This window comes from Pelodiscus sinensis, chromosome 1, assembly GCF_052426305.1.
Source record: "Pelodiscus sinensis isolate ZL-2025 chromosome 1, ASM5242630v1, whole genome shotgun sequence".
In the NCBI taxonomy this organism is placed as follows: domain Eukaryota; kingdom Metazoa; phylum Chordata; order Testudines; family Trionychidae; genus Pelodiscus; species Pelodiscus sinensis.
Genome location: NC_143052.1, coordinates 353,706,836 through 353,722,537, shown reverse-complemented (window position 1 = coordinate 353,722,537; position 15,702 = coordinate 353,706,836). Strand labels below are relative to the sequence as shown.

Here is a 15,702-nt window from a genome sequence, read left to right as displayed (position 1 = left end):
TTGGTCTCGCCCCGTAGTTGACTCCCTCCGTCGCTCAGCCGAGATCCGGTCTCTGCGCGGTTCCCTCTCTCTCCGGGACTCCCGTTCACACCCGGACCGGCTCTCCGTGAACTCATCCGCCAGTCTCCCGGCCTCCTGGGGGTTCTCTGGTCTCCGGTCCTTGAGCCACAGCCTCAGTTTGGGTGGGCACGCTTCATAGAACTGCTCCATCATGACCAGCTTGAGCAGCTCCTCTGCGGTCTGGGCTCCGGCTCCAGACACCCACTTGCGGCAGTATTGCGCCAGGCGGGAGGCCAGGTCCACATAGGTCTCCCGTGGCCCTTTCTGTACCCCCCGGAACTTCTTCCTGTACATCTCGGGGGTCAGCCCGAACTTGTGCAGCAGGGCCTCCTTGACTCGGTTGTAATCCCCTGGCTGTAGGTCCTCCAGCTGACTGAGCACTCCGGCCGCCTCCTGGTTCAGTGCGGGGATGAGCTCCTGCAGCCAGTCAGCTGGGGGGACCCGTTGCAGTCCACAGGCCCTCTCAAAGGCACTGAGGAACCCGTCTATGTCACCCATGTCCTTCAATTGGGCCACCACGAGCCTCTCCAAGCGTCTGGCAGTCCTGGGACCCTGGGGCCCATCCGCACTTGGAGCAGCCGGTGCCCCGCCGGTTCTCCGCTCTGCCATGGCCAGCTCATGCTGCCGCTGCCTCTCTCGATCTTGGCGCTCCCTCTCTCGGTCCTGGCGGTCCTTCTCTCGGTCCTCTACTTCCAATTCCCTGATCCGCAGCTGGATCTCCAGGCGCCGCAGCTCCGCTGGGCTGGCCCCTGCCCTAGATGGGCTACTTGCAGGCCTCCCGGGAGACGCTGTCTCATCTCTCCGTTGGGTTCCAGCGCTCCTCCCCCTCTCTGAGCCTGACACACTCTCAGGGGGGGGTCTGGCTGCTTCCCCTGGGGACAAGATCCTGGCCCTGTGGCTGGTCATTCTCTTCCAGCTGGGTAATCAGCTGGGCCTTGGTTGCTTTCTGCACAGGCAAGCCCCTCTCTCTGCACAGCCCCACCAGCTCTGCCTTCAAGAGTCGGGCGTAGGCCATCTGCCCGCTGGGCCCCTCGGTGCAGACTCACCAGTCTAGTGCTGCAGCGCCCCACGATTCCCAGGAACCGCTTCGCTCTGTCTCCAGCACGCCTGGCTCCAGGGCTCTTGCTTCTACTGCGCCTTGTCACTTGCCGCTGGAAGCTCCATCCACGGGGTGCAGTGCATCCCGCTCCTGACACCAGTGTGACGGCGCGTTGGGGGTTCCCCGTCTCCTGCACCCCGAAATGGCACAAACAGACTGCATCAGCCAGTGGAATTGAGGGTGGTTTATTGCTCCTCCAGCACAGCGCAGCACAGATGTAATCTGGTCACAGGAACTGGGCTAGGATGCCTCAGGCCCCCTTGAGATGGGGGAGACTGGGCCCCTAAACTCCAGCTCCTTCTCCTAGGCTCTCCTCCATGCCCTCCGACAGCCAGCAACCAACTCCCTAACTTCCAGCCCTGCCCCCCAGCCAAGGCAGCATTCCACCTTCCTTTGTTCCTCTCCATGGGGGGTGTCTGGCCACTGGTTTGCATAGTGACTCATCCTGTTTTGCTGGGTCGTGGTACCCACGGCAGCCAGTGGGGGTTCCCCCAGAGCCAGCAGCATAGAAACCAGCCAGGTACCCTCACTACGTCACACTGGGTCCCTAAACTCCAGCCCCTTCTCCTAGGCTCCCCTCCATGCCCTCCGACAGCCAGCAACCAACTCACTCACTTCCAACCCTGCCCCCCAGCCAGGGCAGCATTCCACCTTCCTTTGTTCCTCTCCATGGGGGGTGTCTGGCCACTGGTTTGCATAGTGGCTCATCCTGTTTTGTTGGGTCGTGGTACCCACGGCAGCCAGTGGGGGTTCCCCCAGAGCCAGCAGCATAGAAACCAGCCAGGTACCCCCACTACGTCACAGGGGCCTTGTGAGGTGTCAAATGAAAGCTTCTGTTCTACCGATTCTAAGTATCCTTCTCATGTACTTGTGGGATATCAGTATGTGGAGTTATGAATATGGTCTCTGTGCTTATACTGGGAATGTTCTCTGAGACAGAGCAATGAGCCAGGAATGTCCAGTGAATGACTACGCTAATTAGCACAATTCCAAAGACAATGGGTCTCAGGGTAGCCCAATACACACCCGAGGGATGTGTCTGGAACCTGCAAACCAGCCGGTATCATGGCTGCTAGTATGGGACACAGGGACAGGTCACTTAGCCATGTGACCCGCTCTGGCTTGGAAGGTACCAGGAATGGATGTAAAGTGCCATGATGAGGACTCCATAAGAACATAAGAACGGCCGTACTCGGTCAGACCAAAGGTCCTTCTTGCCCAGTATCCTGTCTGCTGACAGTGGCCAGCACCAGGTGCCCCAGAGAGGGTGGAGCGAAGACAATGATCAAGCGATTTGTCTCCTGCCATCTCTCTCCAGCCTCTGACAAACAGAGGCCAAGGACACCATTTTATCCCCTGGCTAATAGCCTTTTATGCACCTAGCCTCCATGAAATTATCCAGCTTCTTTTTAAACTCTATTATAGTCCTAGCCTTCACAGCCTCCTCTGGCAAGGAGTTCCACAGGTTGACTACACGCTGTGTGAAGAAGAACTTTCTTTTATTAGTTTTAAACCTGCTACCCATTAATTTCATTTGGTCTCCCCTAGTTCTTCTATTTTGGGAACTAATAAATAACTTTTCTTTATCGGCCCTCTCCACACCACTCATGATTTTATAGACCTCTATCATATCCCCCCTCAGTCTCCTCTTCTCTAAACTGAAAAGTCCGAGTCGTTTTAACCTCTCCTCATATGGGACCCGTTCCAAACCCCTAATCATTTTAGTTGCCCTTTTCTGAACCCTTTCCAAGGCTAAAATATCTTTTTTGAGGTGAGGAGACCACATCTGTACACAATATTCAAGATGTGGGTGTACCATAGTTTTATACAGGGGCAGTAAGATATTCTGGGTCTTATTTTCTATCCCTTTCCTAATAATTCCTAGCATCCTATTGGCCTTTTTGATCGCCGCTGCACACTGCGTGGAAGTTTTCAGAGAACTGCCCACGATAACTCCAAGATCTCTTTCCTGTTTTGACGTAGCCAAATTTGCCCCCATCATACTGTACCTATAGTTGGGGTTATTTTTCCCAATGTGCATTACTTTACACTTATCTACATTAAATTTCATTTGCCATTTTGTTGCCCAATCACTCAGTTTGGTGAGATCTTCTTGGAGTCCCTCACAGTCTGCTTCTGTCTTGACTATCATAAACAATTTGGTATCATCTGCAAACTTTAGCACCTCACTGTTTACCCCTTTCTCTAGATCATTTATGAATAAGTTGAAAAGGATTGGTCCCAGGACTGACCCTTGGGGGACACCACTAGTTACCCCTCTCCAATCTGAAAATTTACCATTTTTTCCTACCCTTTGTTTCCTGTCTTTTAACCAGTTCTCAATCCAAGAAAGGACCTTCCCTCTTATCCCAGGGCCATGTAATTTACACAAGAGCCTTTGGTGAGGGACCTTGTCAAAGGCTTTCTGATAATCTAAGTATACTATATCTACTGGATCCCCCTTATCCGCATGTTTGTTAACTCCTTCAAAGAACTCTAAGGGTACGTCTACACTACAGCGCTAATTCGAACTAACGCGTCTAGAACTAAAAACTAGTTCGAATTAGCGTTTTGCTAATTCGAACTAGCAAGTCCACATTGAGTGGACCCTGAACAGGGCTTAAGGATGGCCGGAAGCAGTGCCAGCAGGGCATCAGAGGAGGACTTAGAGCGTGGAGCTGCTGTCTCAGGCTAGCCGAGGGCTGCGCTTAAAGGGTCCCGACCCCCACCCCGGACAGACAGTTCTAAGGGGTGCCCCTCTTGCAAAGCAGTCCTGGCTTGGATTGCCCAGAGTACCCACACTGGGCACATCACACCACTCGGCCATCAGCCCGGCTGCACTTGCCGCAGGCTGCCATCTGGGGAGAGGGGGCAATCGGGGGGCTGCAGGAGAGCTTCCACCCCCAGAAGCCCGCAGAGCCAGCCCAGTCCTCCCCATCGGGGGCTCGTACCCCATTCCTCCCTCACCTCCTTCCACTTACCCTTCCCTAGCCCCCCTTCTTATTGATGTACAAAATAAAGATAATGTGTCTTCCAACATTGACTCTGTCTTTATTGAACAAAACTGGGGGAGACTGGGAAAAGGAGGTGGGAGAGGGGAAGAGAAAGGCTGGGAGAGGGGAGGGCAACTAACATGATCAGGGGTTGGGAACAGGTCCCAGATGAAGAGAGGCTACAGAGACTGGGACTGTTCAGCTTAGAAAAGAGGAGATGGAGCGGGGACAGGATAGAGGTCTCTAAAAGCAGGGGTTGGGTGGAGAGGGTGCATTCAGAAAAGTTCTTCATGAGTTCCCATAAAGAAGGACTAGAGGACACGAAAGGAAAGGAATGGGTAGCCGGCTTGAAACGAGTAAGAGAAAGTTGTTCTTGACAAAGCAAAGAGTTAACCTGTGGAACTCCTTGCTGCAGGAGGCTGTGAAGGCTACAACTAGAACAGAGTTGAAAGGGAAGTGAGATCAAGTCATGGAGGTTGGGTCCATGGAGTAGTCTTAGCCAGGGGGTAGGAGTGGTGTCCCTGCCCAAAGTTTGTGGAAGGCTGGAGAAGGATGGCATGAGACAAATGGCTTGGTCACTGTCTTCAGTCCATCCCCTCCAGGGTCCCTAGGGTTGGCCACTGTCGGCAGACAGGCTACTGGGCTAGATGGACCTTTGGTCTGACCCAGGACGGCCATTGTAAGCTCAGGGCTCAGGGTCAGGGGTCTCAGTGGACGCCCTTGATTTTCATGCCATCCTGCTCCTGGGTGGCCAGGCTGACAGCTCTCCTGCCCTAGACAGCCACTTTCCTGTGCCTAGTGCGGAGATCGTGGACGAGGTCCACGATGTCTGCACTAGCCCAGGAAGGTGCCCGCCTCTTGCGGTCCTGGGCAAGCTCCCGGGAGCCGCCAGCCTGGTCCCGGGAAGAGGGGGTGGGCTGGGGGACATCGGGTGGGTGGCTCTGTGCCGTGCCAGGTGCAGGGTCTGCTGGCTGGGTGCTGGCAGGCTTGCACCTGGCACGGGCACTGTAGCCAGCCCGTGCCCCTTTAAGGGGTCCGGGGCCGGGAGGGGGGCATAGAGTTTCCCTGTTGTTGGCCAGAGTGGCCACCAAGGAAACCTGGGGAGGGCTAGCCTCCCACTAGTTCGAATTAAGGGTCTACACACCCCTTAATTCGAACTAGTAAGTTCGAACTAGGCTTAATCCTCGTAAAGTGAGGTTTTCCTAGTTCGAACTAAACACTCCGCTAGTTCGATTCAAATTCGAACTAGCGGAGTGCTAGTGTAGCGGCTATGAATGTTAGTTCGAACTAACGGACGTTAGTTCGAACTAACATTGTAGTGTAGACATACCCGAATAGATTAGTGACAGGATTTCCCTTTACAGAAACCATGTTGACTTTTGTCCAACAAATTATGTTCTTCTACATGCTTCACAATTTTATTCTTCACTATTGTTTCTACTAATTTGCCCGGTACTGAAGTTAGACTTACCGGTCAGTAATTGCCAGGATCGCCTCTAGAGCCCTTTTTAAATATTGGTGTCACATTGGCTACCTTCCTGTCAATAAGTACGGAAGCCGATTTAAAGGATAGGTTACAAACCACAGATAATAGCTCAGCAATTTCCCATTTGAGTTCTTTTAGAACCCTTGGATGAATGCCATCCGGTCCCGGAGATTTGTTAACATTAAGTTTTTCTATTTGTTCCAAAACCACCTCTAATGACACTTCAATCCGGGACAGTTCCTCAGATTCATCACCCACTAAGGACGGTGCAGATTCGGGAATCTCCCCAACATCCTCAGCCGTGAAGACTGAAGCAAAGAAATCATTTAGTTTATCCGCAATGGCTTTATTGTCCTTGATTGCTCCTTTTATAGCTCGATCATCTAGGGGACCCACAGGTTTTTTAGCAGGCTTCCTGCTTCTAATGTACTTAAAAAACATTTTGTTATTTCTTTTTGAGTTTTTGGCTAGCTGTTCCTCAAAATCTTTTTTTGCTTTTCTTATTACATTTTTACACTTGATTTGACAGTGTTTATGTTCCTTTCTATTTATCTCACTAGGATTGGACTTCCACTTCTTAAAAGATACCTTTTTGTCCCTCACTGCTTCTTTTACATGGTGGTTAAGCCACGGTGACTCTTTTTTAGGTCTCTTGCTATGTTTTTTAATTTGGGGTATACATTTAAGTTGGGCCTCTCTTATGGTGTCTTTGAAAAGTTTCCATGCAGCTTTCAGGGATTTGGCTCTAGTCACTGTGCCTTTTAATTTCTGTTTAACTAATCTCCTCATTTTTGTGCAATTCCCCTTTTTGAAATTAAATGCCAGGATACTGGACTGCTGAGGTGTTCTTCCCACCACAGGAATGTTGAATGTTATTATATTATGATCACTATTCCCAAGCGGTCCTGTAACGGTTATATCCTGGATCTGATCCTGCACTCCACTCAGGACTAAGTCGAGAATTGCCTCTCCCCTTGTGGGTTCCTGCACCAGCTGCTCCAAGAAGCAGTCATTTAAGCCGTTGAGAAATTTTATCTCGGCTTCTCTTCCTGAGGTGACATGTATCCAGTCAATATGGGGGTAATTAAAATCCCCCATTATTATAGAGTTCTCTATTTTGGTAGCTTCTCTAATCTCCCTCAGCATTTCAATGTTAGTATCGCTGTCCTGGTCAGGTGGTCGGTAATATATCCCTACTGCTAATTTCTTATTATTGGAGCATGGAATTTCTATCCATAGCGATTCTATGGAACATGTTGATTCACTTAATATTTTTATTTCATTTGATTCTACGTTATCTTTCACATACAGTGCCACTCCACCACCCACCCGGCCTGCTCTATCCTTTCGATATATTTTATATCCCGGTATGATTGTGTCCCACAGATTTTCCTCATTCCACCAGGTTTCGGTGATGCCTATTATGTCAATCTCCTCATTTAATACGAGGTACTCTAGTTCACCCATCTTATTAGTCAGACTCCTAGCATTTGTGTACAAGCACTTTAAAAATTTCTCACTGCTTATTTGCGTGCCCTTCCCTAATGCATTGGATTCATTTATATACGGTTGTTTGTCTGCTCTGGCCCATGGTTTGACCTTTCCCCTCCTCTCTTTCCGACTACAGCCTAGAGAATCTCTATTAATTCTCCTCTAAGAGAAGTCTCCCTCGTGGGCTCTGCCCAGGGCTCCCTGCTGGCTCCGACCCCGCTGGGACTCCCAGGCAGGCAGGATAAATGTCCCTGCTCAGAGCCCCGGCCAGTGTGGTTCCTGCCCCTGCAGCTCCCCACCTGGATCCCAGCAGAGACTCCTCATCCCCGGCTGGGGCAGGAGCCCGGTGAGTGTTTGGGGGGGATTCCCACACGACTGCCCCCCTGCTGAGAAAGGTGCCCTCGCGTGTCATCAGTGAGACCTGAGCTCACCAAGGACCCAGTCCAGGGGAACCCCCCACGGCCCCTGGTGTCCCTGGGAGCGGGGGCAGGTCGGGGGGAGCAGGATGGCGCCCGCAGGGGAAGGAAAGGCAGGGGAAGCACAGAGCAGGCTGCCAGGGGCACAGAGCCTGAGCCCTGCCTGCAAGGAGCCGCACTGGTCCCCTCCCCCATGGCTGCTGGGCGCAGTGAGCACAGGAATGACACTGAGACATTCCCCATCACCTCCCATGGCCTGGCCTCTTCCTGGGCCCATCCTGCAGGGATAAACCTGCTGCACCTCCGCAGGGCTTACGGCAGTCACCATGGATCCTTCCTCTCTGGGCCAGGAGGGGACACAAGTCTCAGTTTTCCTGCCCAAGAGCCCAGAGCAGAGCCAGGCAGATGCACCGGCATTTTCCTGACACTGAGCCCCCCGTGACTCCACTATAAAATGCGAATGAACGTCCGGGACACAGACACGGGGGCAGGGCTGGAGGTGGCAGAGAGGGCGGGTGCATGGACAGACAGGCAGGGACAGACGGAAGCTCTGTAGTTTCTCTGAGCTGGGAGGGAAGGTGCAATTCTCATGGAGCAGCCAACGTCTCCGTTCCCAAACCCTGCAATGTCTGCACTCCGCCATCAGGGCTCCTGGGGTCTGGGCCTGCCACGTGGGGACTGGGGAAAGGCTGAAAGTTACAAAGTATTGAAGCAGTGAGAAGGGCTGGGGTGAGCGGCAGGGCATCTGCAGCCAGGAGAAAGGCACCAAAGACTCAACGTCCAGGCTCTCCAACGCGGAGGCGCCCGGCGCCCAGGCAGGGTTTGTAACCGAGCATCCCTGCCTGGGGCACTCGGCCATTTCCGGACCCAGCAGACGTTCCAGGGCCCAGAGGAGCCCACGGGGGGTCATTAGTGCTGGAGGCTTCTGCTCAGTTGTTACCTGCAGACTCCCTCTGAGACGCCCTGCCCGGCCCTGACTGCTCTGTGGCTGGTTTGTCGAGTGGTCACCAGTGAGCCCTGTCAGCGGCTCCGGCTCTGCCCTGCCCAGCTCTGAGTGCGGCTCTCAGCCAGGGGCGCAGGGCGTGAGCAGGAAGTGAGAAGTGAGTGTGAGGCAGCGGGACCCCAGCAGGCACTGACCTTGTCTCTGCTTCCAGCCAGGCCCGGCCCCCAAGCGGAGCCCCCAACGCCCCATGGCCGCGCCCAACAGCACAACGTTCAGTCACCTCACCTTCGTCCTGGTCGGCATCCCGGGCCTGGAGCCCTGGCACCCCTGGATCTCCATCCCCTTCGCGCTGATGTACACGGTGGCTGTTCTGGGGAACTGTGGTCTCCTCCTGCTCATCGCCACCCAGCGCAGGCTGCACGAGCCCATGTTCCTTTTCCTCTCCATGCTGGCGGTGGCCGACTTGCTGTTATCCACCTGCACCGTGCCCAACACGCTGGCCATCTTCTGGTTTGGACCCAAGGCCATTTCCTTCAGTGCCTGCATCACCCAGATGTTCTTTATTCACTTTGTATTTGTGGTTGAGTCAGGCGTCCTGCTGGCCATGGGGTTCGATCGGTACGTCGCCGTCTGCGACCCCCTGAGGTACACGACTGTCCTCACCAACGAGAAGATCGGGAAAATAGCCACGGCCATTGTCGTCAGAAGCTTTTGTGTAATTGTCCCCATTGTTTTTCTCCTCAAACGGCTGCCCTTCTGCGCCAGCAATGTCATCCCACACTCCTACTGTGACCACATTAGGGTGGCCAGGCTGGCGTGTGCAGATATCTCTCTCAATATCTGGTATGGCTTGGCAGTGCCTATTGTAACCCTTATGCTCGATGTTGTGTTTATCGCTGTGTCTTATGTGCTGATCCTCAGGGCTGTCTTCAAGCTACCCACCAAAGACGCCCAGTGCAAAAGTCTCAGCACCTGCGGTTCCCACGTCTGTATCATCCTCTTATTTTACATCCCAGCCTTTTTCACTGTTTTAGCTCACCGCTTTGGCCATAACGTCCCTGGCCACATTCACATTATACTGGCCAATCTCTACGTGGTTGTCCCTCCTGAAGGGGGAAATCTCGCTCCCCTGGGGTACAGAGACCCCAGAAGGGTCCGAGGCCGGAGGTCAAATCAGTGAGGCAGGAGAGAAACTTAGAAGAGAAAACTTTATGATGCATGCATGCAGGCTGTCACTTCCAAGAGTGAAGCAGCAGCCCTGACAGACAGATTCAGGTATCCTTTATACAGAATGCTTAAACAGTTCAGTTGTTGCTTCTTTAACATATCAAAGTCTCAGCAGAAGTACTCTGAGACTTCTGTTCACCCCAGGAGTGCTAGAAGTAAGTTTTTACAGTACACAAAGCCACATGAGAACTTGAGTGGAGGAGTCTACAAGGCAAACTGTGACAAAGATAAGGGTTTACATGACAAATTGTGACAGACTAGGAGTATCCATGAATTTGAGATAGTCATTTGTAAGGGTCTTTGATTAGAGCTAATTTGATTTCTCTCTGTTACAGGGAGAGAGGCCTGGAAAACTTTTTAACCCTTACAGCAATTTTCTTTTAGAAAGTTATGATTTCTGCACAGTCTCCCCTTAGACACAATTGGAGTTATTTGATTTTCCCCACAATTCCCCCCTTTAATACTCCTATTGGAGTATTACTTAAAGTTTATTCTAGACATTCTTAGGTATTCTTCCTTTGCTAGGATGAAGTCTCATCTTAGAGGGAGGTTTTCTTTATCTGCTGGGTAAATGATCCACTGCCCATTCACCCCCAGATCTTTACCAGTGCCAATATTGCTTTTAAAACATAAGGGAAACATAAGGGAAGCATTCCCTGATGGATGTACTGCTTGAGTAAGGGGAATTCCTGAGGCAATCAGATTTTTATGCCAAATCTGCCTGTTCTCCCCCATGACTATGTACTTCTGACACAGTGTTATCATTCTGGGCATCTACCCACTCCCGCTCTCCTGTAGAGTACTGACTACCAGTAGATCTGAATTTTAGGGGTCTGGTCCACAGGGAGGCAGGAGTTGGGATAAACTGTAATGGTAAAAGGCCTTCAGAGCCTATTATAAGCTGTTCACATATCCAACAGTCACTTGTATTGGTGAGCGACAAACCTTCTGCAGGGCTTCCCAATAAGGGTGAGGAAAGTTATATACTAAGGCTATTCTGACTACTAAAAGAAGGAAAACAATCCCCATCTTATAGTATCTTAAGTCTCTAAAGTAGAAGGATAATAATATAGTAATTATCTAGCAACTAGCAAAGCAGTCTCTTTAACTAAGCTTAATCAGTTAGTATTGTTTGGCTTGCCTCTGCAGGCACTCTTCGAGATTTCGTAGTCTCTTAGTTCACTCAGTACTGGAATGGATTCCCCTTTGTGAGAGCTACAGGGCTCCAGGCTCACCTGTAGGTCTTTGCTGGTACAGTCCTACCTCTCAGGTTGTACCTCGAAGCTCCTGGTGGAGGCCGGTTTGGTAACAGTCTGGTTTGAGAGTTTGCCGCCTCGGTCCGCTGAACCTCGTCCTCAGGTGATTCCTCCAGGGAGGGGTCCTGGGTGACGGGGTCAATCAGCTCTGTTGGATCTGCAGTTCGGCGTACATGACTTGCGTGGATCCACGAGCGGCGCTCCTTCACCTTTACTGCTGTGTGGGTGATGAGCAGCAATTGGAACGGTCCTTCCCACCGGGCTGTCAGGGAATTCTTTTTGCGATGTTCCTTCACGAACACGTAGTCGCCTGGTTGGATGTTGTGGCGCGATACATCAGTAGGTGCTGGGAGGGCTTCCTTTACCTGCAGGTGCAAGCTCTCCTAACCGTCATTTTATGTCTAGGTTTCTTCTTTCTATGTGGCTGCTAGCCTGTGGGCCTCCTGCAACATTAAACTGCTTACAAATCACACATGAATTAGATATGAATTAGATATTCTTGAGACAGCTTCTAGGTGCATGCCTGGGGCGTACCATTGTTTTGGGATTTGTGAGGCCACCCCCCTTTTGCTCATGTGTGTCATTTGATGAGACACCTGAGCAAGCTGCCGTGTGAGAGATTTTTGGGGCAACTGGGCAGCCATCAGGTGCACCCATTATCCCAGCTGGGGATAAGGAGCAGCCTGCTTTCTCCCAAAGGTTTTTCTCTGCAGGTTGAGCAGCTTGCTGTAGTTCTATCAGGTCCTGCAAAGAAACAGGGAGGGAAAGAGAGACCAGAATCTGAAAGGGAGCCAGAGGTCCATGTGCTGCCGCATGTCTGGCCGCTGCATCAGCACTCCCATTACCCAGAGAAACAGGATCAGTGGCACCTGTGTGGGCCGGGCAATGGGTAATAGAGAGGGATGTGGGTAGCTGAATAGCATCAAGGAGTTGGGAGATAAGGGGACCATGAGAGATAGCGGAGCCAGAGGAGGTAAGGAAACCTTGTTGTTTCCAAATTTTTCCTGTGGCATGACAGACAGAGAAAGCATACTTTGAATCAGTGTAAATGGCAGCAGACTGTCCGGACGCTAAAAGGCAAGCACGAATTAAAGCGATGAGCTCAGCAGCCTGAGCTGATTTTGATTCCTGGAAGAGAAAAGAACCTTTAAAACATTATTATCTGAGACCACTGCATATCCAGCCTTTAGTTTACCAACTGAATTTCTTTTACATGAGCCATCAGTATACAATACAAGATCTGCATTTTCCAGCAGTTGATCAGACAAATTTTTGGGGAGGTTTTACACAGTGCCCAAGCAATTCTTCACAGTTATGGGTATGTGCTTTACCATTAGAGGGTAAAGGAGAAAAAGTAGCTGGGTTAAGTACATTACATCTTTGAATTACCACATTTGGGGAAGAGAGGATAACATTCTCATACAGGGTTTGTCTCTGAACAGATAGGTGCTGAGTGCGGTGTCGCTGTAAGAGAGCAGAGACAGCATTAGGGACCTGTAAGATAATGCTGTGGCCTAATGTGACAGGTTGGGCCTTTTAAGTAATTCAGCAGTAGCTGCAACTGCCCTTAGACAAAGTGGGAACCCACGGGCTACTGAGTCCAGTGTTGCAGAAAAATAAGCTACTGGACGAGGTGTGTGTCCAAGGGGTTGACAGAGAGCTCCAGCTGCAATTCCATCCTGTTCATGACAAAACAGAGTAAAGGTCTTGCTATAATTAGATAAGCCCACTGTGCAGAAGAGTTTTAAGGGAAAGGAAAGCAGATTCACATTCTGGGGACCAGGTCACTGGGTCAGGAGTAGAATAGTAAGGGGCCTGGTGAGTCCAGAAAAGTTAGGAATCCATTGTCTGCAATATCCTGCAGTACCCAGAAATTTGTAAACCTGACTTTGGTGAAAGGGTGAGGAATGGAAAAAGCTTGTGAGATTCACTCAGGTGTTAACTGGCGGCCATCTCCTGAAAGTAAATGTTCTAAGTACTGAACTCTTTGTTTTACAAACTACAATTTGGCTTTGGAAGCCTTGTGACTCTTTAGCAAGACACTAACACATATGAGGTATCAGTTTTACATCTTTCCTCAGTTTTACTAGCAATTAACACATCATCAACATACTGAACTAACACAGAATTGCAGGGAAGAGAGATAGAATTAAGGTCAGCTTTTTAAAAACTGAGAAAACAGAGTAGGGCTTTTACAATAACTTTACAAAAACATGTCCAGGTTAATTGATGACCCTGAAAGGAAAAGGCAAAGAGAAATTGGGAATTCTTATGCACTGGAATAGAAAAGAAGGCAGAACATAAATCTATTACAGAAAACCAGGTTAGGTACTACTGGAAATCTAGGGATTACAAACTTATTAATGGCTCTTAGGTCTTCTACAAATCTATAGATTTTCTTTTTCACAGGTAGTATAGGTGTATTACATGGTGAAGTTGTATAAACAAGTATCCCTTGTTTAAGGAGGGAGAGATTACAGGCTTAATGCCCTCTTGTGCCTCCCTAGCCAATAGATACAGGGCTACCCTTGGGAAAGGCTTGTTGTGTCTGTATGTTATTTGCACTGGTGTTGCAGAGGCTAGCAACCCCACTTCATTCACATGGGCTGCCCACAATGTCTCTGGGACATCTGAGAGGTCCAGGAGGGGTGTATGTCCTGAGGTCTCATCAGATTCCTCAGAGTAGTAATGCCATCAAATTTGGAGCCTGATAGGGGGAAAGGTCAACAAATATCCCTTCCTCTCTACAGAGAAGGTTTGCACCCAATTTACACAAGTCACATCCCATAAGGTTTACAAGAGAACAGGGAGATAACAGGAAAGAATGTTCAGCTGACAAGGGTCCAAAGCGGGTGGGGGTGCAGATGGCACATCTGGGGAATCAAGCTGTTTCTTTAGAGTAGCCAATTCTTGCTGCAGCTTTTCAATAGAATCTTTTTTTGCTAGCCATAATGCTCTGATTTTTTTTTTTTACTGACACATCCTCCCAGAGGCACCAATATTCCATCTAGTTAGGATGTTTTTCCTCGAGGAAAACTCTAAGATAAGCAAGCTTTTGTAAGTCAAAGCTCTAGTTGCCATTTATTCTGGGAATTCCCCTGAGTATAGCCATTCCAAATGCTCAATAATTCCTTAAGTCTCCTTAGTTTCAAACCTGCAGGCAATACCTAGCTGACTGATCATCTGAGACAAGGGAGTCCCAGGCTGTGAGAAACCTTTCCCCTCAGTCGGAGACAGACTTGAGGGAGCAATCTTATCCATGTTAGCACTGTCTTGTCCAAGGACAGTGCAGGAGCCCAACAGTACTACCCTCTCCAAGGATAGTACAGGCGTCCAGCAATACTACCCTCTCCAAGGATAGTGTGGAAGTCCACACAAACTGTCAGCTTCACTCACACTCCTTATGTGCCGGGGGAAACCGCCCTTGCTTTCAGCAGCTGTGCAGTGACACTGACAGCACTGGTGCGGCTGCGGTCCCCCTCCGGACTTCACTCACTTAAAACCATGCGCTTGGACTCGCCACCAATCAGTCAGCAACAACAACAACAACAACAACAAAATCCAACCCCTATTTGGCTATACCCAGTGTTTTCGTTTTAAATTTCCCTCAAGCCTCTTAACCAAAAATTTTAAGTAAAAGATGACTCTTACCGCCAGCCGGTCCAGCTGGTGACGAGAACAGGGAGGCGGACCGGGGGATTTTAAATGGATCCCTTACCCTCCAGATGCGCGCTGTAGTCCGTTCCCATTCCCCGTCATCAGCCTTTCCAACTGGAGTTCCAAGCCATCCCACTTCTGACACCAAATTGAAGGGGGAAATCTCGCTCCCCTGGGGTACAGAGACCCCAGAAGGGTCCGAGGCCGGAGGTCAAATCAGTGAGGCAGGAGAGAAACTTAGAAGAGAAAACTTTATGATGCATGCATGCAGGCTGTCACTTCCAAGAGTGAAGCAGCAGCCCTGACAGACAGATTCAGGTATCCTTTATACAGAATGCTTAAACAGTTCAGTTGTTGCTTCTTTAACATATCAAAGTCTCAGCAGAAGTACTCTGAGACTTCTGTTCACCCCAGGAGTGCTAGAAGTAAGTTTTTACAGTACACAAAGCCACATGAGAACTTGAGTGGAGGAGTCTACAAGGCAAACTGTGACAAAGATAAGGGTTTACATGACAAATTGTGACAGACTAGGAGTATCCATGAATTTGAGATAGTCATTTGTAAGGGTCTTTGATTAGAGCTAATTTGATTTCTCTCTGTTACAGGGAGAGAGGCCTGGAAAACTTTTTAACCCTTACAGCAATTTTCTTTTAGAAAGTTATGATTTCTGCACAGTCTCCCCTTAGACACAATTGGAGTTATTTGATTTTCCCCACACTCCCATGCTGAACCCCTTTGTTTATGGGATGAAAACCAAGCAGCTGCGGGCACAAATGGTCTGCGTGTTGTCTCAGAAGGGGAAATGGTGCTGAGTCCAAAAGAATATGACTTACTAGCAGGCTTCTTCCACACTGCAGGGAAGAGGGCCTCTTCGTACTGAGACATGGATGATAGCACTTGGACGTTGCAAAACCGACAATTTCAGCTCTTTGGAAATGTTGTTACACAACCATGTCCATGGAACTATGAGGGTCCCTCTTCAGAGGAGAAGGGAGAAGAGGGAGAGTGGGGAGCACTGATGAAACTTTCCAGTTATTGTAAAGGTTCTTACCAAAAGGATGTTGATTTGTGGAA

At 50.0% G+C, this 15,702-nt stretch overlaps 1 protein-coding gene across 1 annotated transcript; it reads left to right on the top strand.

The window, feature by feature from the left end:
* The first annotated feature begins 8,735 nt into the window (after positions 1–8,735).
* Positions 8,736–15,440, top strand: LOC142827350 (olfactory receptor 52B2-like). The gene is made up of 2 exons (XM_089775836.1): positions 8,736–9,597; positions 15,352–15,440. The coding sequence occupies exons 1-2, from the start codon at positions 8,736–8,738 to the stop codon at positions 15,438–15,440; spliced, it is 951 nt and encodes a 316-aa protein (XP_089631962.1).
* The last annotated feature ends 262 nt before the right edge of the window (positions 15,441–15,702 follow it).